The sequence below is a fragment of the Giraffa tippelskirchi genome, chromosome 2 (genome assembly GCF_054371585.1).
Source record: "Giraffa tippelskirchi isolate mGirTip1 chromosome 2, T2T-mGirTip1v1.2.pri, whole genome shotgun sequence".
NCBI lineage: Eukaryota > Metazoa > Chordata > Mammalia > Artiodactyla > Giraffidae > Giraffa > Giraffa tippelskirchi.
In genome coordinates this window covers 433,295-454,794 of record NC_137276.1, presented here as the reverse complement: position 1 = coordinate 454,794, position 21,500 = coordinate 433,295, and the positions used below count along the sequence as shown (strand labels likewise).

The following is a 21,500-nucleotide window of genomic DNA, read 5'->3' as shown; positions in this document are numbered from 1 at the left end:
CTCAATAGACATGAATTTGAGCCAGCTCTAGGAGATGGTGACGGACAGGGAAGCCTGCCGGGCTGCAATTCTTGGGGTCATAGTCGGACACGACTTAGCGACTGAGCAATAACAATGACATATTAACTAAGGAATAAGTGAGGGCATATACAAAGGTTACTAGATTAATAAATGTTTTTAAGTTGAGCTTTAAAGCTTTTTTTTCTAAAGAAAAGCCGGGGTAAAGGGGACACGAGGCAGGAGGGCGCCCAAATGGGGTGCGGGGCACGAAGCGAGAGCGCGCCCGAATGGAGGGGGCGCGGCAGGAAAAAGGCCGAGGACGGAGGATGCTCGGGGGAAACCAGGTGGATGTGAGTCTTGACTCAGAGAACAGCGACAGAGCCAGAGGCTCGCGCGGGGCAGGAGGGGCGGTAGCAAGGGGAGGCCTGGGAGCAGGGGCGCGGCCACAGCGACCACAGCGGGGGCGGCTTCGGGCGAGGGCGGCCACAGGCGCGGGCGGCGCGGGGCGCTGCGGAGACAGAGCGAGGGGGCGGTGAGAGCGCGCCGGCAGGACGGGCACAAGACCGGTCCATCGCCCACCTGCGGGCGGCGGGGACCGCGAGGCGGAGCTCCGCCCTCCCGCCTCCGGGTCACCTGACGCCGCGCCCCGCCCCGCCTACATCCCCCGCCCCGCCCCGCCCACCGCCCCGCCCCATCCCTCCCCGCCCACCGCCCCGCCCCATCCCTCCCCGCCCACGCCCCCTTCCCCGCCCCCGCCCCCTCCCCGCCCACGTCCCGCCCCATCCCACACCGCCCACACCCCCCCGCCCCCCCCCCGCCCCATCCCACACCGCCCACACCCCCTCCCCGCCCCCGCCCCGCCCCATCCCACACCGCCCACACCCCCTCCCCGCCCCCGCCCCGCCCATCCCACACCGCCCACGCCCCTCCCCGCCCACGCCCCGCTCCAGCCCACACCGCCCACGCCCCGCCCACGCCCCACCCCATCCGCCCCGCCCCCTCCCCGCCCCCTCCCACGCCGCACCCCGCCCAGGCCCTGTCCCTGCCCCCGGCCCCATCCCCGCACGCGGTCACGGGGGTCGCCAGGGCGGAGAGCACCCCTGCGTAAGTCTCTAGCAGACTGGGCCGGCGTCCCCCGGGGCCCCGGTCCCTGTCCGGGGGGCACACCTACCCGGAGGGGCTGTGACTCAGAGGCCCTCACTGGGGGGCTGGGGGCGGCGTGCTCCCCGCCACCTTCTGCGCTGCCTCCTTCTCTCCCTGCAGCGAGGCGTCCCCGGGGGGCTTCCCGGAGGGCTTCACGGTGGGCTTCCTGGAGGGCTCGGTGACCGCCGCCGCGGCCGCCGCGCGGGCTTGCGCCCTGGACGCCTTCCTGGGCGCCTCCTTGAAGGCGTGGTAGCTCGCAGACAGCCAGGGGGTCTCCGTGCCGTGCTTGCGGCCCACCGGGTAGGCGCCGATGGCCGCCAGGAGGCTGCGGTGGTGCTCGGGGTCCAGCTCGGTGTAGTACATCTCCAGGGTCAGCGGGGTGCAGATCTTGTGCTGCGGGAAGGGCGGGTCAGGGGCGCGAGCGGGGCGCCGTGGGGGGCGGGGGGAGGTGGGAAGCGCCGCGCCCCTGGACTCCGGAGGCCAGGTCGGCCGGGATGCGGGAGGCATGTTCCAGGGCCACCCGCGGGTGGGCAGTCACCTTCTGCTTTTGAGCAGTTCGATAATACTGGAGGCAGGGCCCCTAAATGCATTTATTTCTGCTGAAACTTCAAGTCACCAAGGGGAGACCTCCGATTCAGAACTGAAGGCTCCACTGGGAGTCAGCCCCGCACAAAAGGCGGGTGGCTGACCCGCCCGCATCCCGCGGGTCCCCAGGGTGTCCCAGCGAGCGAGGGGCGTTAGCAGCCTGGTGAACCCGCGGACATACAGTGAGGATTGGCGGCCACTGTGGGGTGCGGTTTCATCTCGGAAACCACGGGAAAAGGGGAAGGATTTAACTACTGAAAACTCAAGAGTCTCAGGAAAAAAATACACTGAAAATGATTTTTTTTTTAAATCATCATAAGGAAAGCTGAGAGAGGAAAATGAGGAAGGCGAACCCCTGCCAAGTGCGGAAAACTCACCACCGCCACCTTCTTCCTTAGGCTTCACTGTTTAGATTACAGGGAGAGAAAACCTCCTGCTAAAACACCTTTTCTTTGAATTTTTCTAAAGGTGAAACTTGACTATTCCTGGAAGCTGATGTTCCCACAGAGCTAGAAACACCCGTTGCCCTCTTGTTGGCAGGGGGTGGGTACTCAGGGCAGTGGTGGGGAGGCCAGTCCTTCCCCTGGACTCCCCGCGGGACCCTCCCTGGCACACTCCCTGTGGGGCTTCACGGCCCTTCCCAGCCCCGGTGCCCAGCACGCCAGCCTTACCCGAAGCAGGAAGCCGTCGGGGCAGCTGAACTGGTCGTACCAGATGGCCTTGTACATGATCAGGAGGCAGCCCATGAGCGCCATGGTGAAGGCGATCATCCGGCCGGTGGGCATCTGGGGGTGGACAGGTCAGAGGGAGAGGGGCGGGTGAGGCTGGGCTGGGGGGCGGGGGGGGGCAGTGACCTCTCAGCGAGGAGGGGAGAGGAGGGGCAGATCTGTCACTGAAACATGAAAGGCTCCAGCGATCACTCATGAGTCTGAGCAAACTCCAGGAGATGGTGGAGGACAGAGGAGCCAGGCGGGCTCCGGTCCACGGAGTCGCAAAGAGTCAGGGATGACTTAGTGACCCAACAACAACAGATTATAAACGCTGTCAGTAGTAAAGAGCTAGAAACAGAAGGGAAAACACATTTGCCAGATACACAGCAGGAAAAGTGAGTCTGCATCGTATGTCGGAAACCCGGGAGTTATGGGGGAAGAGACACAGATGACCCAGCGGGAAGGGTCCCGGGCAGGAGCTCCACTGAGGGCGGGGGCTCTCCCCGGCTTTACAGCAGCGGCCTCCCCAGCAGGAGCCTGGTGCTGCCCAGGCCTGACCCCACCTCTGATGGGGTGGTTCCCCGTCCAACTCCTGAGAGCGGGACGCTGACCAAGGAGCCCCGACCCACCCACCCAGCCCCGAGTCTGGGTGCCCACAGCTGGCAGCGCCTGTCCACCTCCCTGCCCTAACTCCCAGGGACAGGCTGGGAGGGTTACCCTGCAGCTGCCTGTCTGCCACCCCTGCCCTGACCCCCAGAAGCAGGCCGGGAGGGTAGCTGCCTGTCTGCTCCCCCTGCCCTGACCCCCAGGGACAGGCTGGGCGCTTACCCTGCTGCGCACGTCCTCCGGGCCGCCGCTCAGCTTCTGGCCCTCCAGGTCGGAGAACTTTGTCGACGGGTCCCCGGAGGACAGCTGATATTCCGTCTGCGTCTTAATGACCACCTGTGGGAAGGGATGATGCAGGAGGGCCCTGAACCAGGAGGGCTGGGAGGGAGGGGGCCAGAGGTCAGCAGGCCTGCAGTGAGGGTGCTAGTGGTGGGGATTGAGGGGCTGCCAGCTGAGGCCAAAGAGATGTTGGAAGTCCACTGGGGCCGTGGTAACCCAGGACCTGGCCAGACCACGGAAAGAGCCCCTCCGAGGAAAGGGCGGTTCTGGGTGCTGGGGAAGCTGACCGGCTCATACGGTGGGCTCAGCCTGGCCCTTCCTCTGCTGGGCGCACTGCCTTGGAGGAGGCCACACCTCAAGTTGCCTGGCCCACCGCCCTTTGTTTCGAGGGCAGGCTGGGAAGGGCCCCTCACCTGGTCAGCGAATGATGGCTGGAGCTGGCTGACGTCCAGGGGGCTGATCAGAGGGACGCTGTCCATGGTACCCCCATCCCCAGAGCCTGTCTTCCCAGAGAAGCTGCAGTTCAGCTTCACCATGGTGGACGGCACTCCCGGTCCTGTCCAGAGGCAGACACAAGAGTCACTGGCCACCTAACAGATGCCCACATCAGCTGGACACTGAGATGGCCCGGGTGAGCCCTGATGCCCCTCACACCAGAGCTGGGCCAGGCCACGGGCGAGCAGGCCAGCCTCCTCAGGACAAACCGGATGAGTCCTGCCACAAGACGCCAGTCCCTTCCTGTCCACCGGACTCCCTCTGGATCCCACAGCCATGCAGGTGATGACTGTCCAGATGTGCCCACCAGCTCCAGGAGATATTCTAAGGGGGGCAACCAACAGAAAGCAATCCCAGAGAGAAGCCTGGTGAGTCGGGCGGCCAGACATAGCAAATAAAAGTACAGGACACCAGGTCAGATCTGAATTTCAGATGAGCAGCAGATGCTTTTGCTTTTCGTAACATATCCATGTAACATGCAGTACAGGACACACTTATACTAAAAAGTTATTCATTGTCTATCTGAAATTCCAACTTAACTGGATGTCCTATATTTTATCTGGCAACCCTACTGGAGATGCAGGAAGTAACAAAGAGCTACAGAAAGAGGCTGCTGGTGAATAAACCCAAGGTCTAGCTGCACGGAGCATGGGAGTCACGGGGTACATGAGAATGGACCATCTCGGGAGCTGGGACTCCCAAAAGGAGCAGGAGTAGGGGTCGGAGAGGACAGGAGGGCAAAGCTCCCCTGGGGAGGTCAAGACAGTCCCACTTCTAGGCTGACCGCTAAGAGAAAAGGAACACAACAAATGACTTCCAACTGAAAAAAGAGAGACACAAAACATACTCCGATCAATCAAAGAAGAAAGAAATGGTCCCATGTCCATTAAGAATTTAAATCTGTTGTTAAAATCTTCTGACAAAGAACTCCAGGCCCAAGGAGCATCAGCCCTGAATTCTACCGATCACTTAAGGAGGAAATAATGCAAATTTCATATGAAACTCATCCAGAGGAAACAAGGGCACCCACCCCAGCTTGTGAGGCCAACAACTTTGATCTCAGCATTTGGCAAGGACATGAGAGAGGAGACTGAAGGCTGTGCCACCCACCAAGGCCAGTTCCAAGGTCCCAGATAAAATGCAAGCACAGGGGATCTAGTAAGACATACAAAGGCTGGGTATATTCTGGAATTTAGCATCTGAAAAGCATCAATAGTTTCACCATATGAACAGAATAAAAAAGAAAATTCATCTGATCAATTTCAATAGTAGCTGAAAACGTATTTGATAAGATCCAACATTTGTTTACTATTTTTAAAAACCAATTGGGGTCCCCTGTGGTCCAGTGGCCAGGACTTTGTGCTCTCAGTGCCGAGGACCTGGGTTCAACCCCCGGTTGGGGAACTAAGATCCCTAAGATCCCACAAGTGCTGTGGGAAAAAAGAGTCTATTAGCACACTACCGGGAGAAGAAAACTTCCTTAATCGGTTGAAGATTATCCACAAAAACCCTACAGCAGACCTTACTGAATGTGATCAGAGAAAGCTCTGCTTTCGAAATCGGGCTGGGGACTTCTCTGGACCACTGGTTGGGTCCAGTGGTTAAGATGCCATGCTTCCATGGCAGGAGTTCGATTCCTGGTCAGGAAACTAAGCAGCCAAAAAACAAAATAAACAAACATTGGGAGGGAGATACAAGGCCCTTTATAAATCATGCTGGTAGAGGTCCTATCCAAGCAGTAGGGTGGGAAAAAGAAATAAGAGGTACAAGGCCTGGAGGAGATTAGGTAATACTCTCATTAGTCACAGAGAAAGCATCTTGTGTGTATAGAAAATCCAAAAGAATCAGTAGGAAAGTTATACGGATTAAAAGTGAGTTAAGCAGAGTTGATGAGTTTAAGATATTCAGAAATCAATTCTGTTTTTATGTATCAGTGACCAAAAAAAATTAGAATATAACTTGTTGAAAGATTCCATTTAAACAGTGTTGGAAATAATCAGATGTTCAGGAGTAGGTCTAAGAAGGCATGAGAAGGGCCTCCCTGTGGAAAAACAGAGGAAACCTTCATCAAAACATTATTGACTAGGACCAGATAACTCCTAAATTTCTTAAAGGGGAAAGACATGGTCATGGATTTTGGAAGGTTCCACGTTTAAAAATGTCATTTCCCCTCAAAGTGTATCCAGTCAGTAAATCAGAATCAAAAGCCCAAGATGAGTTTTGTGTGTGAATTCGACAAGCTCTGTGATTTTATGCGGGAGGCAGAGGGACAAAGACACTCGTGACGTCTTGGGAAAGCCCAAGGGGGGCTGGTCTGCCAGGCGCCCAGCTCATCACACAGCCGTGTGGTGTCACCGCCTGGTGTGTGAAGGCCCGCGGACACACCCTACACACGGGTCAGGAGGTGTCCCTGCAAAGCAAGGGCACAGCCACCGTTCAATAAACAGAGTCCACGTGGCAAACGGTGGACCCAATCCCCACCTCACAACCACAGAAAAATCTCCTCCAGGTGGAAAAGCCAAGATGGAAAAGCATCATGGAGATAATTCGGGATACTTGCCTGGTCTGAGGGAGGGAAAGACCTTCAGTGTCACAAGTAAGCACTAACCACAAAAGGGAATATCGAGACTAGAACCACACTAAAATGAAGAGCAGAGGATGAGATGGTTGGATGGCATCACCGACTTGATGGCCATGAGTGTGAGCAAGCTCTGGGAGTTGGTGATGGACAGGGAGGCCTGGCGTGCTGCAGTCCAAGGGGTCGCAAAGAGTCGGGCACGACTGAGTGAACTGAACTGAACTGATACAAAAACTAGGTAAACAAGGGGGCTTCCCTGGTGACTCAGTGGTAAAGAATCCGTTTGCAAGGATGCACGCGACGTGGGTTTGATCCCTGGGTTGGGAAGATCCCCCAGAGGAGTGCATGGCAACCCACTCCAGTATTCTGGCCTGGAGAATCCCACGGACGGAGGAGCCTGGTGGGCTAAGTCTCAAAGAGGTGGACACGACTGAAGTGACTAAGCATGCGTGCAAACAACAAGGACCTGCTGGAGAGCACAGGGGACTTAACTCAATATCTTGTAATAACGTATCGTGGGAGAGAGTCCAAACAAGAAGAGATATATACGTGTATAACTGATCAGTTTGCTGTACACCTGAAACTAACGCAGCCCTGCAAATGAACAATAGTGAGCTTCTGCCCATTGAGATACAGCCTTCAGAGGATGCAGACAGAGACTGAGATCAGGATCAGCCATCTGCAGCTCCTCAAATGAGAAAAGGCTTGTTTGTCCAACGGCAAGATGAGTCTAGGTCCCTACTCTGGGCACATGTGAACATGACCTTATTTTGGAAATAGGGTCTCTGCAGATCTAATCAAGTTCAGATGAGCTCATACTGGATTAGGGTGGACCTAGATCCAGTGACTGGTGTCCTTATAAGCAGGGGGAAATCTGGACACGGACACGCAGGGAGGAGGCCATGTGAAGATGGAGGCAGCTATTGGAGGGAGGTGGCCACAAGCCAAGAGATCCCTGGGGCTCCCGGGGGCGCTGGACGAGCCAGGGGGAGCCTCCCCTGGAGCCTGGGAGGGCGCTCTGCCCTGCCAACACCTTGACGTCCACCTCCAGAGCTGTGAAAGAATGAGTGCCAGGCTGTGGTGACTTGTTACAGCAGCCCAAGGAAGCCATGTCTCAGACATCTAAAATACAGAGAGCGTCTCAGTGTGGTCAAGACACACAGGTAACCCAAGAGAAAAATGGACAAAGGAGGATTTCAGAGGGCCCTGAATGCTGAAGCGGTGCTCTGTCTAGGGTGTTGGCTCTGTGCCAGGCCTCCCTCCTGGGTGCATACCCAGGAGGACACCCCCAACCACGGGACGGCAGGTAAAGAGAGTATTCCTGCGACAGAGCGAAGGGAAGGAACCATGCAACCTGCAAGAACAGCCCTGAATCACAAGAGTGCTGGCCAAAAAAGCCAAGCACCAAGGAAGGTTGGAGAGGAAGCAAACCGCCGCCTGTTTCAGGAACCGTCTGCGCTCAGGCGCTCGGAGGCGCGGCCGCTCCTGAGTCAGCAGAGCCCCAGGGGCGCTTTGGGGCCAGCGGGCGTTCCCTGTCTTCACCGGGATGCTGGATACCTGGGGTTCACTTACGATGATTATGCTGCACCTTTGTTTCACGTCCTCTTCTGAGTTCGTTATATTTCCCAACAGAAAAAGTTAAAAACGAAACCAGGGGACAGGGGGCAGGCGCAGAGGCGCCCACCCCGCGCCCTCCTCTAGGACTGGGCCCCCGCGTTCCCGTAAAGGGTGGACCGATGACTGGCTGTCCCCTCCTCACCAGGACCCTCTGGGGGTAAAGGGTACAACCAAGGGCCGCTGTCCACCCTGAACTCTGAATGTGGCCCCTCCCTCACCACTGTCGGGGAGCATCCCACAAAGGCTGCTTGGCCTCGGACGCCATACTTGTGTCCTGCGCGACCCTTCTCGAGAGCAGCACCACCAGCGCCGGTGCCTACCGGGCCCGCGGGCGTCGGCTCTCACCCCGACGTCCAGGCCCTGCTGTGGGCTCCCGCGCTGGTGGACCGGTGGGAACGAAGAGGCCGGAGCCCCTGCTGGCGGCAGAGACAGACCTGCGGGGTGGCGTGTGGGAGGCGCTGGACAGGGAGGCTCGGGCGGCCACTGTGGGGCGGGCTGGGAGAGGGGTCGCCCCGCCGTGGACTCCGCAGGCGCCCGAAGAGGAGGGTTTTCTTAGGGTCTTGAAACGGGGCCCTGCCCTGAGCGCCTCGCCCGGGCCAGTACAGACCAGCAAAGCCACTGCCATCTACCCCAGGCGGGGGTCGGGTGCTCTTCCGTCGTCATTCTCCACCAGGACAGCGCTGGCGTGACGTCCACGCTCCGGGAGGCAGAGACGGCCAAGGAGCACCCAGTGCGCAGAGATGAGAAGCGCCGAGAGGGGCGGGGGGACAGCCGGGGCCGGCGGAGGAGGGAGGTGCTAGGGGAGCACAGGGCGCCCAGGGCTTGCGGGGAGCGTGGCGGGGCGGGAAGGGTAGAATCCACGGGAGCCGGACTGCGGGCCTTCTCGCAGCGGACGCCCGGCCACTCTCACACCCAGCCCGCGGTTTAGGAACGCTGCGCGGAACGGCAGAGGTGCAGCCCCGACGCCTGCAGACCGACGATCTCAGGTCGGTGGCCTCGCCCTCTGGGCAGGGGATGGCCGAGATCTCCCCCTCGCCCCACCGGAGGCCCCTCCCCAGGGCAGCTCCGCCCCTGGGTTCCCTTTCAGCCAAACGTAAGCTCCGACTCCTTTGATCAGCGTGACGTCATGTTACATCATCTTGGGTTTCCACGGCAACAGAGACAGGCGGGCCACGACACGTCTTCTCGAAGAAAAGCAGCTCTGGGGACCCATGTACCCTCTGCGCCTGGTCCCGGGCAGAATGCTGGGGTAGGGCTGGGCGGCATGTGGGAAGGCTCGGTCCCCAACATTCCTATCCCAGGCGGAATCACGTGGACCCTCTGGGCGGGCTGGCTGGGCGCGGTCACGCGACAGACAGAGCTCGGGGGAGCGGGAGGGGTCTTCCCTCCGCTCCCAGCCGCCCCCTCCCTCCACCTTGCTGCGTCACTGTGCCTGCTCCAGCGGGTCAGCTGCTCCCCGCTGTCTGCGGTGCGCGTCTCCTCGGTGAGACGTGGGGAGCGGGCACAGGACGAGCAGGGAGGCCGTGATCGCGGTCCGACCGGTGGGTGGGTGGGAGGGCACAGACCCGGAGCTGCCAGCCCCCAGGCAGCTCGGCTGCAGGCCGCGTCACAGGCTCGCTCACACGTGCCACCCTGGGATGCTGCGTCACCCGGAGGCGCGCGCCGGGGCGCACCGCGCGGGCACGAGCGTCCTGTGCGCACTGGGCGCGCGTGTGCGGGCGGAGCGCCGGGGCTGCGCACTCTGCTGGAACCCCGCGGAGCCCCCCGCCCGGCCGCGGCCCCCACCCAGGTGCTCTCCTGCCCGCTGGCCTGTAGGCCGGTGGTGGGCTCGGCCGCCCATTCAAGGGCTGGGGTCTGCGGGCTCCAGTCCGGCCCCGAGGCCGGGCGAGGCGGGGCGGGGAGCGGAGCCGGTCTGCACCCGGCTTCGGCGTCCCAAGTAGCCGCCACCTGTGGCCCCCGAGCCTGCGGCAGGTGGTTCAGAGAACTGCCCCTCGGCCTCTTGGCCGCCTCCCGCCTGCCCGCAGCCTGCCTCACCACCGCCACCCCGCGCCGCTCCTGACGGCTCTTCTCCGTGCCCTAGTCGGTCCGAAGCCCCTCCTGTGCCCCCCGCCCCAGACAAAGCTGAACGGGCCCTGGAACCGGCGCCCCCTCCGCACCTCCAGACGCCCGGCTCCCACTGGCTCTCTCAGACCCGCAGAGGTGGAGCTGGCTGGCGGGGAGGGGGCTGCCGCGGAGGGAGAGCTGATGTCCCAGCGGTCCTACCCCCCTCCCCCAAGATGCCCCCTCTACTGAGGAATCCAGCAGCACGTCGGGTCTGTGCCGGACACCTACGGCCCTTCCGAAGGTCCAGGCAGGGCCCTCCCCCCCGCCCCCGGGGGGCTCCCGGATCCTCCCGGAGGCCTGACAACATCCTGCCCTGAGGTCAGCCAGGCCCCCAAGTGGAGGACCCCTGCTTGCCCAGCTGCCGGCGGGTCCGCCACAGTGCCCCCCCACCCCGCACACGCACCTCGCACATCCGTGCACACAGTATTTCTGCGACCCCTGCACACACATCCCACTTCCCCACACACACCACGCATACCTGCGCCACGCACTCGCACACCCCTGCACACACTTGGCTCACACCCCCACCCCCAGACCCTGCTCCACAAGAAACGTGGAAAAGGCTCACAGGCGGCTCCAAGGGGCAGCTGCGCAGGATGCGGCGGCAGGACAAGGATGCGGAGGAAGGATGCGGTTCCAGACGCTTCGTCGCTGGGGCGGGGCGGGGGAGGGGCCGGGCCCCAGACCGAGGCTGCTGTTGCCCAGGAGACGCAGGCTGGGGGACCGGGGCGGCTCGGTCTGCAGCCGCTGGAACCCGCCCGCGCGTGCCCGTCAGAGCCTGCAGCGTGTCCCCAACCTGTCACAGACACACACCCATATCCAGCCATGCACACACTTCACATATGAATGCATATGCCTCACACACACATCACATCCACACCGTTCACACACATTGCACACACACATACCTCACAAACTCGCACTGCAGGCAGGGTGGGAGGTGGGGTGGGGGGTTGCGGACAGAGACCCTGGCCAGCCTCCTCCCCCCGGGGACGTCCAGGCACTCAGGCACCACCTCGCGGTGGGTGCAGACTTGCCCTCTTGTCCCCTTTGGGCAGCTTGGTTCAGACACAGCCAGTTTGGGCCCCACCTGCCCAGAGGGTCTCCTCCTGAGGCCTCAGTGTCTGAAGCCCTTGGGCTATCCGCTTTGCAAGGACAAGCCTGTGGTCCCTGGTGGCCGTTGATGCCCAGAGCCTGCACAGGGCCAGCTGTAGAGGGGACTCACCGTCTGGTTGGCTGAGTGAGCCGGTGAGCAAGGGTTGTGGTCCTGGGGCCCCCAGCCAGGGCCCAGCCCATCCCCACGCCAGGCTCGGGGTCCCACACTCAGGCTCACAGCTGCTGAGCAACGATGGACGTCACTGCTGTGCCAGCCACTCTGCTGTTGACAGTGCCCCATGGCATGTGTGCCCCGGTTTATCTCGTCAGTCTTTCTGGACTCCGGGACACACAGCAGTTCCCAGCTGTGTCCGCTGTTGACAGCGTGGCTATGAATGTTCTTGGACTAGTGTTAGTGTGGACTTTGATTTCTCTCAGGCTTGTATCAAGGAATGGAACTTCTGGGTTGGATGGCAGTTTCCATGAAGCTTTTTAAGAAAAAGTTAACCTTCTTCCCAAAGTGACTGCACCCCACACATCTCTGCCAGGGACACGGGGGTCTCGGCTCCCTGCTCCCCTCCAGGCCTGGCGCTGTCTCTCCTTCTTGTCACTGCCATCTGTATTCAGTTGCTAGAAGTTTAAGTGTTAGTCTCTCAGTTGTATCTGACTCCTTGTGATCCTGTGGACTGTAGTCATCACTAAGTCCCGTAGACTGAGTGCCTTAAACAACGGGACTTGTCTCCTGGTAACTCTGGAGGCTGGATGTCAGACACCAAGGTGTTGGCAGGGCTGGCTTCCTCTGTGGACTCTCTCCTTGCCTTGCTGGCTTCTTGCTTGTCGTCAGATGGCCTTTCCTCCCCGTGTTTCTGTGTCCTAATCTCACAATGGGTTAGGGCCCACCCATATGACTTCATTTTAACTTAATTACCTCTTTAAAGACCATATTTCCACATACAGTCACATTCAGAGGTCCTAGGGGGTTAGGGCTTCTACCTGAGTTTTGAGAGGACACAGTTCTGCTCACAACACTGACCTAATACCCACTAGGAGGGGGAGTGATGTTTCACTGGAGTTTAGTCTGCACCCTTAATAGCTCATGACACTAACAACAACAAAAATTAATCAACAGTGGATCTAAAGAAGAGAATTTTATTCACGTTAACCTGAGGCTTATGACTCAAGATTCTGAGGGCTGTTCTGCTTGTTCGAAGTTGAAGGGACAGCTATATTAATACATTTTCAAGACAAGGGATTGTTCATCGAAATGACACTGACATTTTATGTAAATTTCACCAAAGATATGCATTCCAGATCTATCAACACATGTATGAATCGAGAGACTTCCCTGGTGGTCCAGTGGGTAAGAATCTGCCTGCCAACGCATGGACACGGGTTCAACCCCTGGTCCGGGAAGATGCCACATGCCTCGGAGCAGCTAAGCTCGTCCTCCACGACTGCTGAGCCCCTGCACCTGGATCCTGTGCTCCACGACGAGGGGCTGCCGCAGCCGGGAGCCCGCGTGCCACGGTGTGGAGTGGAGCCCCTCTCGGCACCCAGAGGAAGCCCGTGGGCAGCACCCAGACCCAGCACAGGAAACATAAGCAAATGTTTTAAAAAATACACGTGTGCATCGAGCTGCATGTCAGCTTGGCCTTTACAGAACTAGGAAGGGAAGGAAGAAGGGAAACAATTTGGTCTCCGTGGTGAGGCGGATGCTCTCGCTCTGGAGGGGTCTGGTGGACGCCCGGTGCAGACGCCCGTGAGCAGCCCGGGGCAGGGGACGGTCCGTGCGCCCTGTCTCGTCCTGTCTCAAAACACGACTTCTATTTCGTCAGTAACTACACATCTCTTCGTGGGTTTCTTTGCCACCTGTATATGTTTGGTGAAATACGTGCTCAAATGTTCTGAAATTTTTTCAGTTGTTTGTCTACTTGTTACTGAGTTGTAAAACTCTTCACATATTCTGGCCTCAGAAGATTTGCAAATAGTCTCTCCCAGTCTGCGACTTGCCTTTTCACTTTCTTGAGTCTCTTTTAAAGTGAAGTTTGTGATTTTGATGAAGTCCCAGAAATCAGTTTTCTCTATTATGCGTTGTGCTTTCAGTATTGTGCTTAAGAACTGTTTCCTTGATCTAAGGCTATGAATATTTTCTCAAGTTTTTCTTCCAGCGGTTTTGTAATTTTAAATTTTACATTTAAGCCTATGATGCATTTTGAGGTATCTTTTGTGTACAGTGTAAATTATAGTTCTAAATTTTTTTTTTGTATATGAACATGCAATTGCCTCAGGCTTCCCTGATGGTTCAGGGATAAATAATCTGCCTGCAATGCAGGAGACACGGGTTCTATTCCTGGGTCAGGAAGATCCCCTAGAGGAGAAAATGGCAACCCACTCCAGTATTCTTGCCTGGGAGATCCCATGGACAGGGGCCTGGCGGCTACAGTCCATGGGGTCGCAAAGAGTCAGACGTGACTTAGTAACTAAACAACCACAACATTTTTCAAATCTCTTGTTTGCCACAGGCTATAAATAAGAGCTGTGGAGCAGGTACAGAGAAAGGCTTTGAAGCCTTCACTGTACAGGCTGGGGGCTGCCAAGCTGCTCGGTCACTGCTGGTAGTTAGCATTATGTGGCCCGGTTGACTTGAGTGGAGGACACAGTGAGGTGGTGGGGAATGTGTTAACTCCTATTAGAGTGAGAGTGATGTCAGCTGCTGAAAAAGATGACACCACTGCAGCCCAGCAAGGGCTCCTGTCGCCTCAAGGTAGAAAGCAAGTTCTGACAACAGGTATTTCCCATCTGAATGCAGAGTTCCAAGGAATAGCAAGGAGTGATAAGAAAGCCTTCTTAAGTGAACAATGCAAAGAAATAGAGGAAAACAACAGAATGTGAAAGACTAGAGATCTCTTCAAGAAAATTAGAGATACCAAGGGAACATTTCATGCAAAGATGGGCTCAATAAAGGACAGAAATGGTATGGCCCTAACAGAAGCAGAAGATATTAAGAAGAGGTGGCAAGAATACACAGAAGAACTGTACAAAAAAGATCTTCATGACCCAGATAATCATGATGCTGTGATCACTCACCTAGAGCCAGACATTCTGGAATGTGAAGTCAAGTGGGCCTTAGGAAGCCTCACTACGAACAAAGCTAGTGGAGGTGATGGAATTCCAGCTGAGCTATTTCAAATCCTAAAAGATGATAATGTGAAAGTGCTGCACTCAATATGCCAGCAAAGTTGGAAAACTCAGCAGTGGCCATAGGACTGGAAATGGTCAGTTTTCATTCCAGTCCCAAAGAAAGGCAATGACAAAGAATGCTCAAACTACTGCACAATTGCACTCATCTCACACACTAGTAAAGTAATGCTCAAAATTCTCCAAGCAAAGTTTCAACAGTACATGAACCGAGAACTTAGATATACAAGCTGGATTTAGAAAAGGCAAAGGAATCAGAGATCAAATTGCCAACATCCATTGGATCATAGAAAAAGCAAGAGAGTTCCAGAAAAACATCGACTTCTGCTTTATTGACTATGCCAAAGCCTTTGACAGTGTGGATCACACCAAACTGTGGAAAATATGCAGAGTACATCATGGGAAATGCCAGACTGGATGAAGCACAAGCTGGAATCAAGATTGCTGAGATACCAATAACCTCAGATATGCAGATGACACCACCCTTATGGCAGAAAGCGAAGAGGAACTAAAGAGCCTCTTGGTGAATGTGAAAGAGGAGAGTGAAAAATCTGGCTTAAAACTCAACATTCAAAAAACAAAGATCATGACATCCTGTCCCATCACTTCATGGCAAATAGATGGGGAAACAGTGAAAACAGTGAGAAACTTCGGTTTCTTTGGCTCCAAAATCACTGTGGATGGGGTGACTGTGGCCTTGAAGTTAAAAGATGCTTGTTGCTTGGAAGAAAAGCTAAGACAGCAAATTAAAAAGCAGAGACATCACTGTGCTGATGAAGTTCCATTCGTCAAAGCTATGGTTTTTGCAGTAGTCATGCACAGATATGAGAGTTGGACCATAAAGAAGGCTGAGTGCCAAAGAAGTGATGTTTTTGAACTGTGGTGTTGGAGAGGACTCTTAAGAATCCCTTGGACTACGATGAAACCAGTCAATCCTAAAGGAACTCACTCCTGGATCTTCACTGGAAGGACTGATGCTGAAGCTGAAACTGCAATCCTTTGGCCAGCTGACGCGAAGAACTGACTCATTAGAAAAGACCCTGATGGTGGGAAAGATTGAAGGCAGAAGAAAGGGACGACAGAGGATGAGAGGGTTGGATGGCATCACCGACTCAATGGACGTGATTGTGAGGAAACTCCAAGAGATAGTGAAGGACAGGGAAGCCTGGCGTGCTGAGGCCCAAGGGTGTCGCCAAGAGTCAGAGAGGACTGAGTGACTGAACAGGCAAGGGTGGGGACACAGTCCTCAGATCAACTCAGATCAGCCTTGGACCTACTGGGTCTTTGAGTTAGGGGATTTTTTTTACAAAAGAGCACAAAGAAAGAGGCTGGGATTAATCATCCTTTTGTGACATTTTGGAATCTGGTTTCAGGAGTCAGGACGTCTTCGGTTTACTCTCAGGCCAGGCGGCCCATGGCTCCAGGATCTGTGAGCTCGCTGTGCCCTGGAGAAACAACCTGAATGGGTGGTTAGTCTCTGACAGCAATTTAAGTCCATTAACAGTTATCAACAGTAGCAGTCGGTCACCTGACTCTGATTAATTAGCGTCCAGGGAGCACAGGTTGAGGTCAGAGGGAACAAGAAAGGGATAAAGTCTGGGGTGGAGAGATTCATCATGAACTCAGGGAACTCAGTTTTAGGGGGACTCAGTGTCACTACTAGGAATAACTCCCTAGTTAAGTTGATTGTTGGGGGCAGGGCTAGCTTTGTAAGCCCTGCTAATAGGCATTTTTTGCCTTTTTACACAGTTCATGGGGTTCTCACAGCAAGAATACTGGAGTGGTTTGCCATTCCCTCCTCGGGCAGCAGAGGATGAGGTGGTTGGATGGCATCACTGATTCAATGGACATGAGCTTGGGCAAACTCTGGGAGATGGTGAGGGACAGGGAGGCCTGGCATGCTGCAGCCCATGGGGTTTCGAAGAGTCAGACATGACTTGGTGAGTGAACAATAACAATGGTCATCATGTTGCCATTAGTGGAAGAAATGTTTATGCCCTGGGCTAAAATTATGGTTCAGCTCTGAGCCCTTCAGGTTTTCCCTGGTGGCTCAGACAGTAAAGAACCTGCCTGCAATGCAGGAGACCCAGGTTCAATCCCTGGGTCAGGAAGATCCCCTGGAGAAGGGAATGGCAACCCACTCCAGTATTCTTGCCTGGGAAATCCCATGGACAGAGGAGCCTGGTGGGCTGCAGTCCATGGGGTCTCACAGAGTCGGACACGACTGAGCGCACACAAAGCGTCCTCTCACACGAGGCGAGGCCACGGGCAGCTCTAAAGGCCAAAGCCCCTCTGCACCATCACAGCGTCCGGGTGGGGACAGCTAAGGGGCGGTGTGGCCCGCGGAGGAGCAGTGATGAGTGGGCTGAGCTGTTATGACTACTCTCCATTCGGAGGGTGAAAGGCCTGGGTCTGCTCTGCGGCTTGAAGGCTTGCGAGCTGAACGCCGTGGCTGCAGGAACCATAGATCCTGCCTGGGACGTCCAGCGTGCCTACAGTCAGAGGTGTAACCTGCAGAGGGGTGTTTTTCCTGGAAAAGCTCTCATGTGTGACAACTGCATGACAACATCGGGTAGAGGGAGACACTGCTCCGGCTCAGTATTGGATTATTAAAAAGTTTGGTGAACGCGTGACATTTCAGAGGAGTCCAGCAGCTGTGGCTGAGGGCCCAGTGGGCGGGGAGGGCTGGGATGCCCTCTGGCTTCCAGCCTCAGTTGGCCCAGCTTGGGGTCCAAACTCCCCCGGTGACAAGGCCTGCAGCATCAGAACACAGGTGGGTGGGGTGCAGGCAGTGCGGATCCCAGCGTGTGGAGAGATGGGGGGGCAGGGCTGAGTCAGGTCTCGGGAGCGGGCTGAGAGCCGGTCATGGGTGTGACCGACGGGTGGAGGGGCACCCAGTCACCTCGTCAGCACAGTCAGGATCCCTGGCCCCTGACCTGTGTCCAGACACGCCCACATGGGGGCCATAAAACCTGGAGAGGCGAGGGTGGGAGGAGCAGGACTGCCGTCTGGATTCCCGGGCTGCTGGCTACCTGGGTCTGACACCGTAGCCGCCCACAGAGCACCCTCTGCACCAGGAAGGCGGCCCTGACATGAGAAGGTAATGCCCAGCACCCTTAAACCCGGGTTCCCCCCAGACACCCTGTCTTACCACAGCTTTGCTGTGCAGTCACTTGGGTCCAGGAGCCCCAGGGCAGGGACCAAGCTCTGGGGCCCCTGTGTCCACAGCCCAGCTTGGTTCTGGACGGGGGTCCAGGCTCTGCCTGCAAACCTGTCTGGCTGGCCTCCCAGGCACTGGCTCCTCCCGGGTGTTCCCAGCTTGGGGACAGAACTCTCCCTCCTGAGTCCCCCAGAAGGGTCGCTGTCCCCAGGGCTCCATCTCCAAAGGCCACCCCTGTGGCTCGGGAGAGAGAGCCCCTGTTCCTTAGGGTCCCTTGGCCCTGAGAAGAAGCACCTGAGAGCCCCTGGAAGCAGGTGGGAGATGCCAGGGTCAAAGGAGGCAGCTCTGTGACTGACAAAATGGAAACAGGGGTCAAGAAAATGAGGTAGTGCTGGAGGCCTGGGGGGCCCTGGGGGCGGGGGCAGCTGGAACGCAAGGGGTCGTCACCCTGGGAGCTGGGGTTGAGGCCAGGAAGTCCTGAGGCTCCCGTGGGCCCCCCCTCCTGTGGGACCCCCTCAAGCCAGAGCTCCCCTGACCCTCCTATCCTGGGGATTCTTCCAGGAACCCCAGCTTGGACACGAGGTGGGCCCATCAGTGACTTGGGGATGTCCTGGTGTTCAGAGCCTCTGCCTAGGGCTCGGTGCCCAGATCAGGCCAGCGCCCTGCAGTCCAGGGCAGGTGCCTGCCCTTTGCCCCCGTGATGGGCACGGAAACCCCCGCCTTGATGTGCTGAGTCACCCAGAGGGGTCAAGGTCTCCGTGGGGCTGGAAGCGAAGCTGGGGCATCGGGTGGGGAGCCGTGGGTCCCTCCCCAGGAGCGGAACGCTTCCTACACTTGGTGAGCCGGTCTGTTTATTTAAGCGAAACCCCACTGGAGTTGGGCAGCATCCAGTCAGCAGACAGAAGGAGCTTGAGCGGCACAGAAGGGCGGGCAGCGGCCTGAGCCCGGGACACGCAACAGCTGCGGGCGGCCGGTGCAGCGGGCTGCTCCCCACCAGGCCTGTACGGCAGGGGCTGCAGGCCGCCGTCCCCATGGCACCGGGCAATCCTGGACTGTCTGGCTCAGATTCCGTCCCGGGAGGGCCCAGACTGCAGTGAGGTCTCAGTTTAGGGCCGGACACGAGCCCACACGCAGAGGCAGCAGCTCCACGGGGGCCAGTGTCCTGAGGTTTGATGACGCGAGAGACGCCAGGGCACGTGCACGCACACGCCTGCACACGTGTGCACCCTGACATACCTCACGCCCCCGCCGCCCGCGCCCCCAGAAGCCCTGTGCCGGCTTGGTCCTTGGGCTCCTCAAGGTCAGGCTGCAGGTGTCCATGCAGAGCGCCCCATCTTTCCTGCCCATGTCTCTGGGGCGGAGGGAAGTGCTGTCTGCCTCTGAGGAGCCACAGGGTGTAGCCTCGGGGTGCCACGGGCCCTAACAGTGGAGCCCCGAGCCTGCCCCTCAGCCCCAGGCCCCGACAGAGGTTCTGGAGCCAGAGGCAAGGCCCACGGGAAACTGGGGCCTGCAGGGTGGGGCCCGAGGGCCAGGGATCAGGCGTGGGCCTGGCCTGTGTGTCCTGGTCGTGACACAGGGGACAGTGAACTAGGTGCGGACCTGAGCAGGACCTGACCCTGGCTCCTGGTTGGACCACTGCCGGCCAGGCCAGGCGTCCCGCCTGGACGCTGCGGGGCAGGAGCAGCCCGCCTCTCACCCTCCCCTCTGCCCCCAGGCTCCTGCTGCTCGCCGGCCTGGTGGCTGTGTTGCTGCTGAAGGCAGGCTCAGCCCGGACTGAGGTACGTGTGGGCTCCTCACCCAGCCGCCCCCGGGGCTGCAGACAGGCACCAGTTGACGCAACTGCAGGGCCTGTGGGCACTGGGCCCTCAGCAGGGTCTGCTGGAGAAGTCTCAATGGCCCCAGGCGAACCGGGTGGAGGAGGGGCCTGGTGAGGCTCCCCTGCGCTGTGAAGCCCGGGACCCCTCCGTGTGCAGGGCTGCCCGGGGGGCCATGACTGCTGGGCCCGCGTCCTTCCCCAGCCCCGGGCCCAGGCCACCCCGCCCTGCAGCCTGGGAGCGCCCAGCTCAAGGGGGAGACAGGGAGGACTGGCACAGCTGTGCCGCAGCTGCTGGGCCCCGGTCACTGCAGTGGGTCGCCGTTTCACTTGCTCCCCTGTCCCCGTCGGCCCTGCAGGAAGGACGGGCAGAGGAACCAGCCCCAGTGCTCAGCCCACCAGCTGGGGGTGGGGGGAGCGGGTGCCGCCTGCTCCCCAAGTCTCCCCAGAAACCGCAGGGCCTCCAGCCAGTCCCCAGAGACATGGGGCAGGATGGAGTCGGCAGTGCCGTCGGGGGCCTCGGCGCGGCCCCTCCCAGCCGCCCACCTCCCCTGCACCCTCGGAGGGCTGCGCTGAGCCTCACCTGCGGCCTCTCTCTCCCAGGTCCGCGTCCAGACCAAAGGCAAAGTCGGGGCTGAGCAGGACACAGAGGAGTGAGTGCCCCTGGCAGTCCTTCCCGCCCCCCCCGGGGACCTTGGTGGATGGGGGGGTCGTGTCCAGCTTTGGGGAGGGGAGGTACAGGGGCCCCTGAGATCTGACCGACCCAGCAGAGCGCGGGCCTGGAGGGTTCAGTGGCCCCCCGCCACCCCACCCAGGGGATCCGGCCCCTCAGCCCTCCTGGCGCCCTGGCACCCGCTAGGCTGGCTCCCGCTGGGGGGCCGAGGCAGCAGGCAGACAGCTGCGTGGGCCAGGCGGCCAGGTAGGCGGACATGGCGCCGTCTGCAGCCCCGGGCTCCGCGGACCTCTGCCCCGGCCAGGCCCCCGGAGCCTCCTCCAGGGCTCGCCAGCAGGGCCTCCTCAGGCCCACGCACAGGAGGGGGTGCAGCAGGGACCCTGGCCCGGGGGTCTGGGCTGCAGATGGGCCTCCTGCTGCACACGGGGAGTTGAACCAGTGCTCTGGCTCACAGGGCCTGGGATGCTCGTGCGGTCGAGTCTCTGGAGAAGGACAACCAGCTCATCTGGCTGCTCATGGCACCCAAGCTCATGGCCACCAGCGAGGTGGAGCAAGGTGGGGGCGAGTACTGCCCACTGGGCCGGGGGGCATGGGGTCGGCTCGGACGGATGACGCCTCAGGAGGGAGACTAGGGCCATCACCGCTCTGTCTGTCCGTAGGTGCGAAAGCCCCAGCAGAGACCAAGGACGCCCTGGGCCGCGTCCCAGGCCCGAGGGAGGGTCCTGAGCCTGACTGGGACAGCCTGTTCCACGACGGGCCCGAGGAGGCCCTGGAGGAGGCGACGGGCCCGAGGAGGCCCTGGGTGCTGCCCCCTCGGCAGGTGCTTCACGGGCCTGAGGAGGACCGAGACCATATCTACCACCCCAGGGAGCCCTGACCCCGCCCCGGCCGGAGAAAAATAAAGCCTGCAGAGGTGGCCGCAGGTCTTCAAGAACAGTGATCGCGGGCCGCCCGCGGTCTGGGAGAAGGGGGGCTGCAGGCTCGCCCCACACATGCAGGGTCCCCGCGGTGCAAGCGAGCCTGGACCCAGTGCCCTCGCTCCTGGCACCAGCTGCTCCCCCGGCCTCCTGGGGTGCTGCGATGGGCGGGGATGAAGCAGGATGGGAGAGCAGGAGGACTGGGAGGAGGGGACCCGGCACGGGGACAGGCAGACAGCGCACGGGCGAGCGGGGCAGACAGGCCCAGGCTCTGTGTCCTGCAGCTCAGCAGGCCCGCGGTCAGCCGTGGGCGCAGGTCACTGGAGCGCTGCACGCCGTCCACGTGCAGGTGCCAAGCTCGGGCGTAGAGGGGCACACTCAGTGCCTGGACCCTCCCCACGCCTGGATGGAGCCCGCTCGCCCGGGGCTAAGACACGATGAGGTGCCCAACAGGGGCCCACGTGCCCTAGAGCCAGTACGTCACCCCCAGTTCTGAGCTCCTCAAGGGCAGCCTCAGCCCAAGACACA

At 59.1% G+C, this 21,500-nt stretch overlaps 2 protein-coding genes across 9 annotated transcripts; one reads left to right on the top strand and one right to left on the bottom strand.

Moving 5' to 3' along the window:
* Window positions 1–156: 156 nt before the first annotated feature.
* Window positions 157–9,080, bottom strand: CALY (calcyon neuron specific vesicular protein). Of its 8 annotated transcripts, none has more exons than XM_081572766.1 (7): window positions 8,232–9,080; window positions 7,954–8,003; window positions 3,737–3,879; window positions 3,267–3,380; window positions 2,400–2,513; window positions 1,172–1,536; window positions 157–508 (listed from the first exon to the last, which is right to left on the bottom strand). In XM_081572766.1, the coding sequence occupies exons 3-6, from the start codon at window positions 3,857–3,859 to the stop codon at window positions 1,198–1,200; spliced, it is 690 nt and encodes a 229-aa protein (XP_081428892.1). In that variant the 5' UTR covers window positions 3,860–3,879; window positions 7,954–8,003; window positions 8,232–9,080; the 3' UTR covers window positions 157–508; window positions 1,172–1,197. The 8 variants fall into 8 exon arrangements, with proteins under 8 accessions (XP_081428892.1, XP_081428889.1, XP_081428893.1 ...); XM_081572763.1 differs by having other exon boundaries at window positions 7,969–8,003; XM_081572767.1 differs by having other exon boundaries at window positions 7,969–8,003; window positions 8,281–9,080.
* A 115-nt stretch (window positions 9,081–9,195) lies between these two features.
* On the top strand, window positions 9,196–20,973 carry PRAP1 (proline rich acidic protein 1). Its single transcript, XM_081572770.1, has 5 exons — window positions 9,196–9,262; window positions 19,284–19,347; window positions 19,986–20,035; window positions 20,510–20,610; window positions 20,715–20,973. Exons 1-5 carry the CDS (start codon window positions 9,225–9,227, stop codon window positions 20,930–20,932), a joined length of 471 nt encoding a protein of 156 aa, XP_081428896.1. The 5' UTR covers window positions 9,196–9,224; the 3' UTR covers window positions 20,933–20,973.
* Window positions 20,974–21,500: the final 527 nt, after the last annotated feature.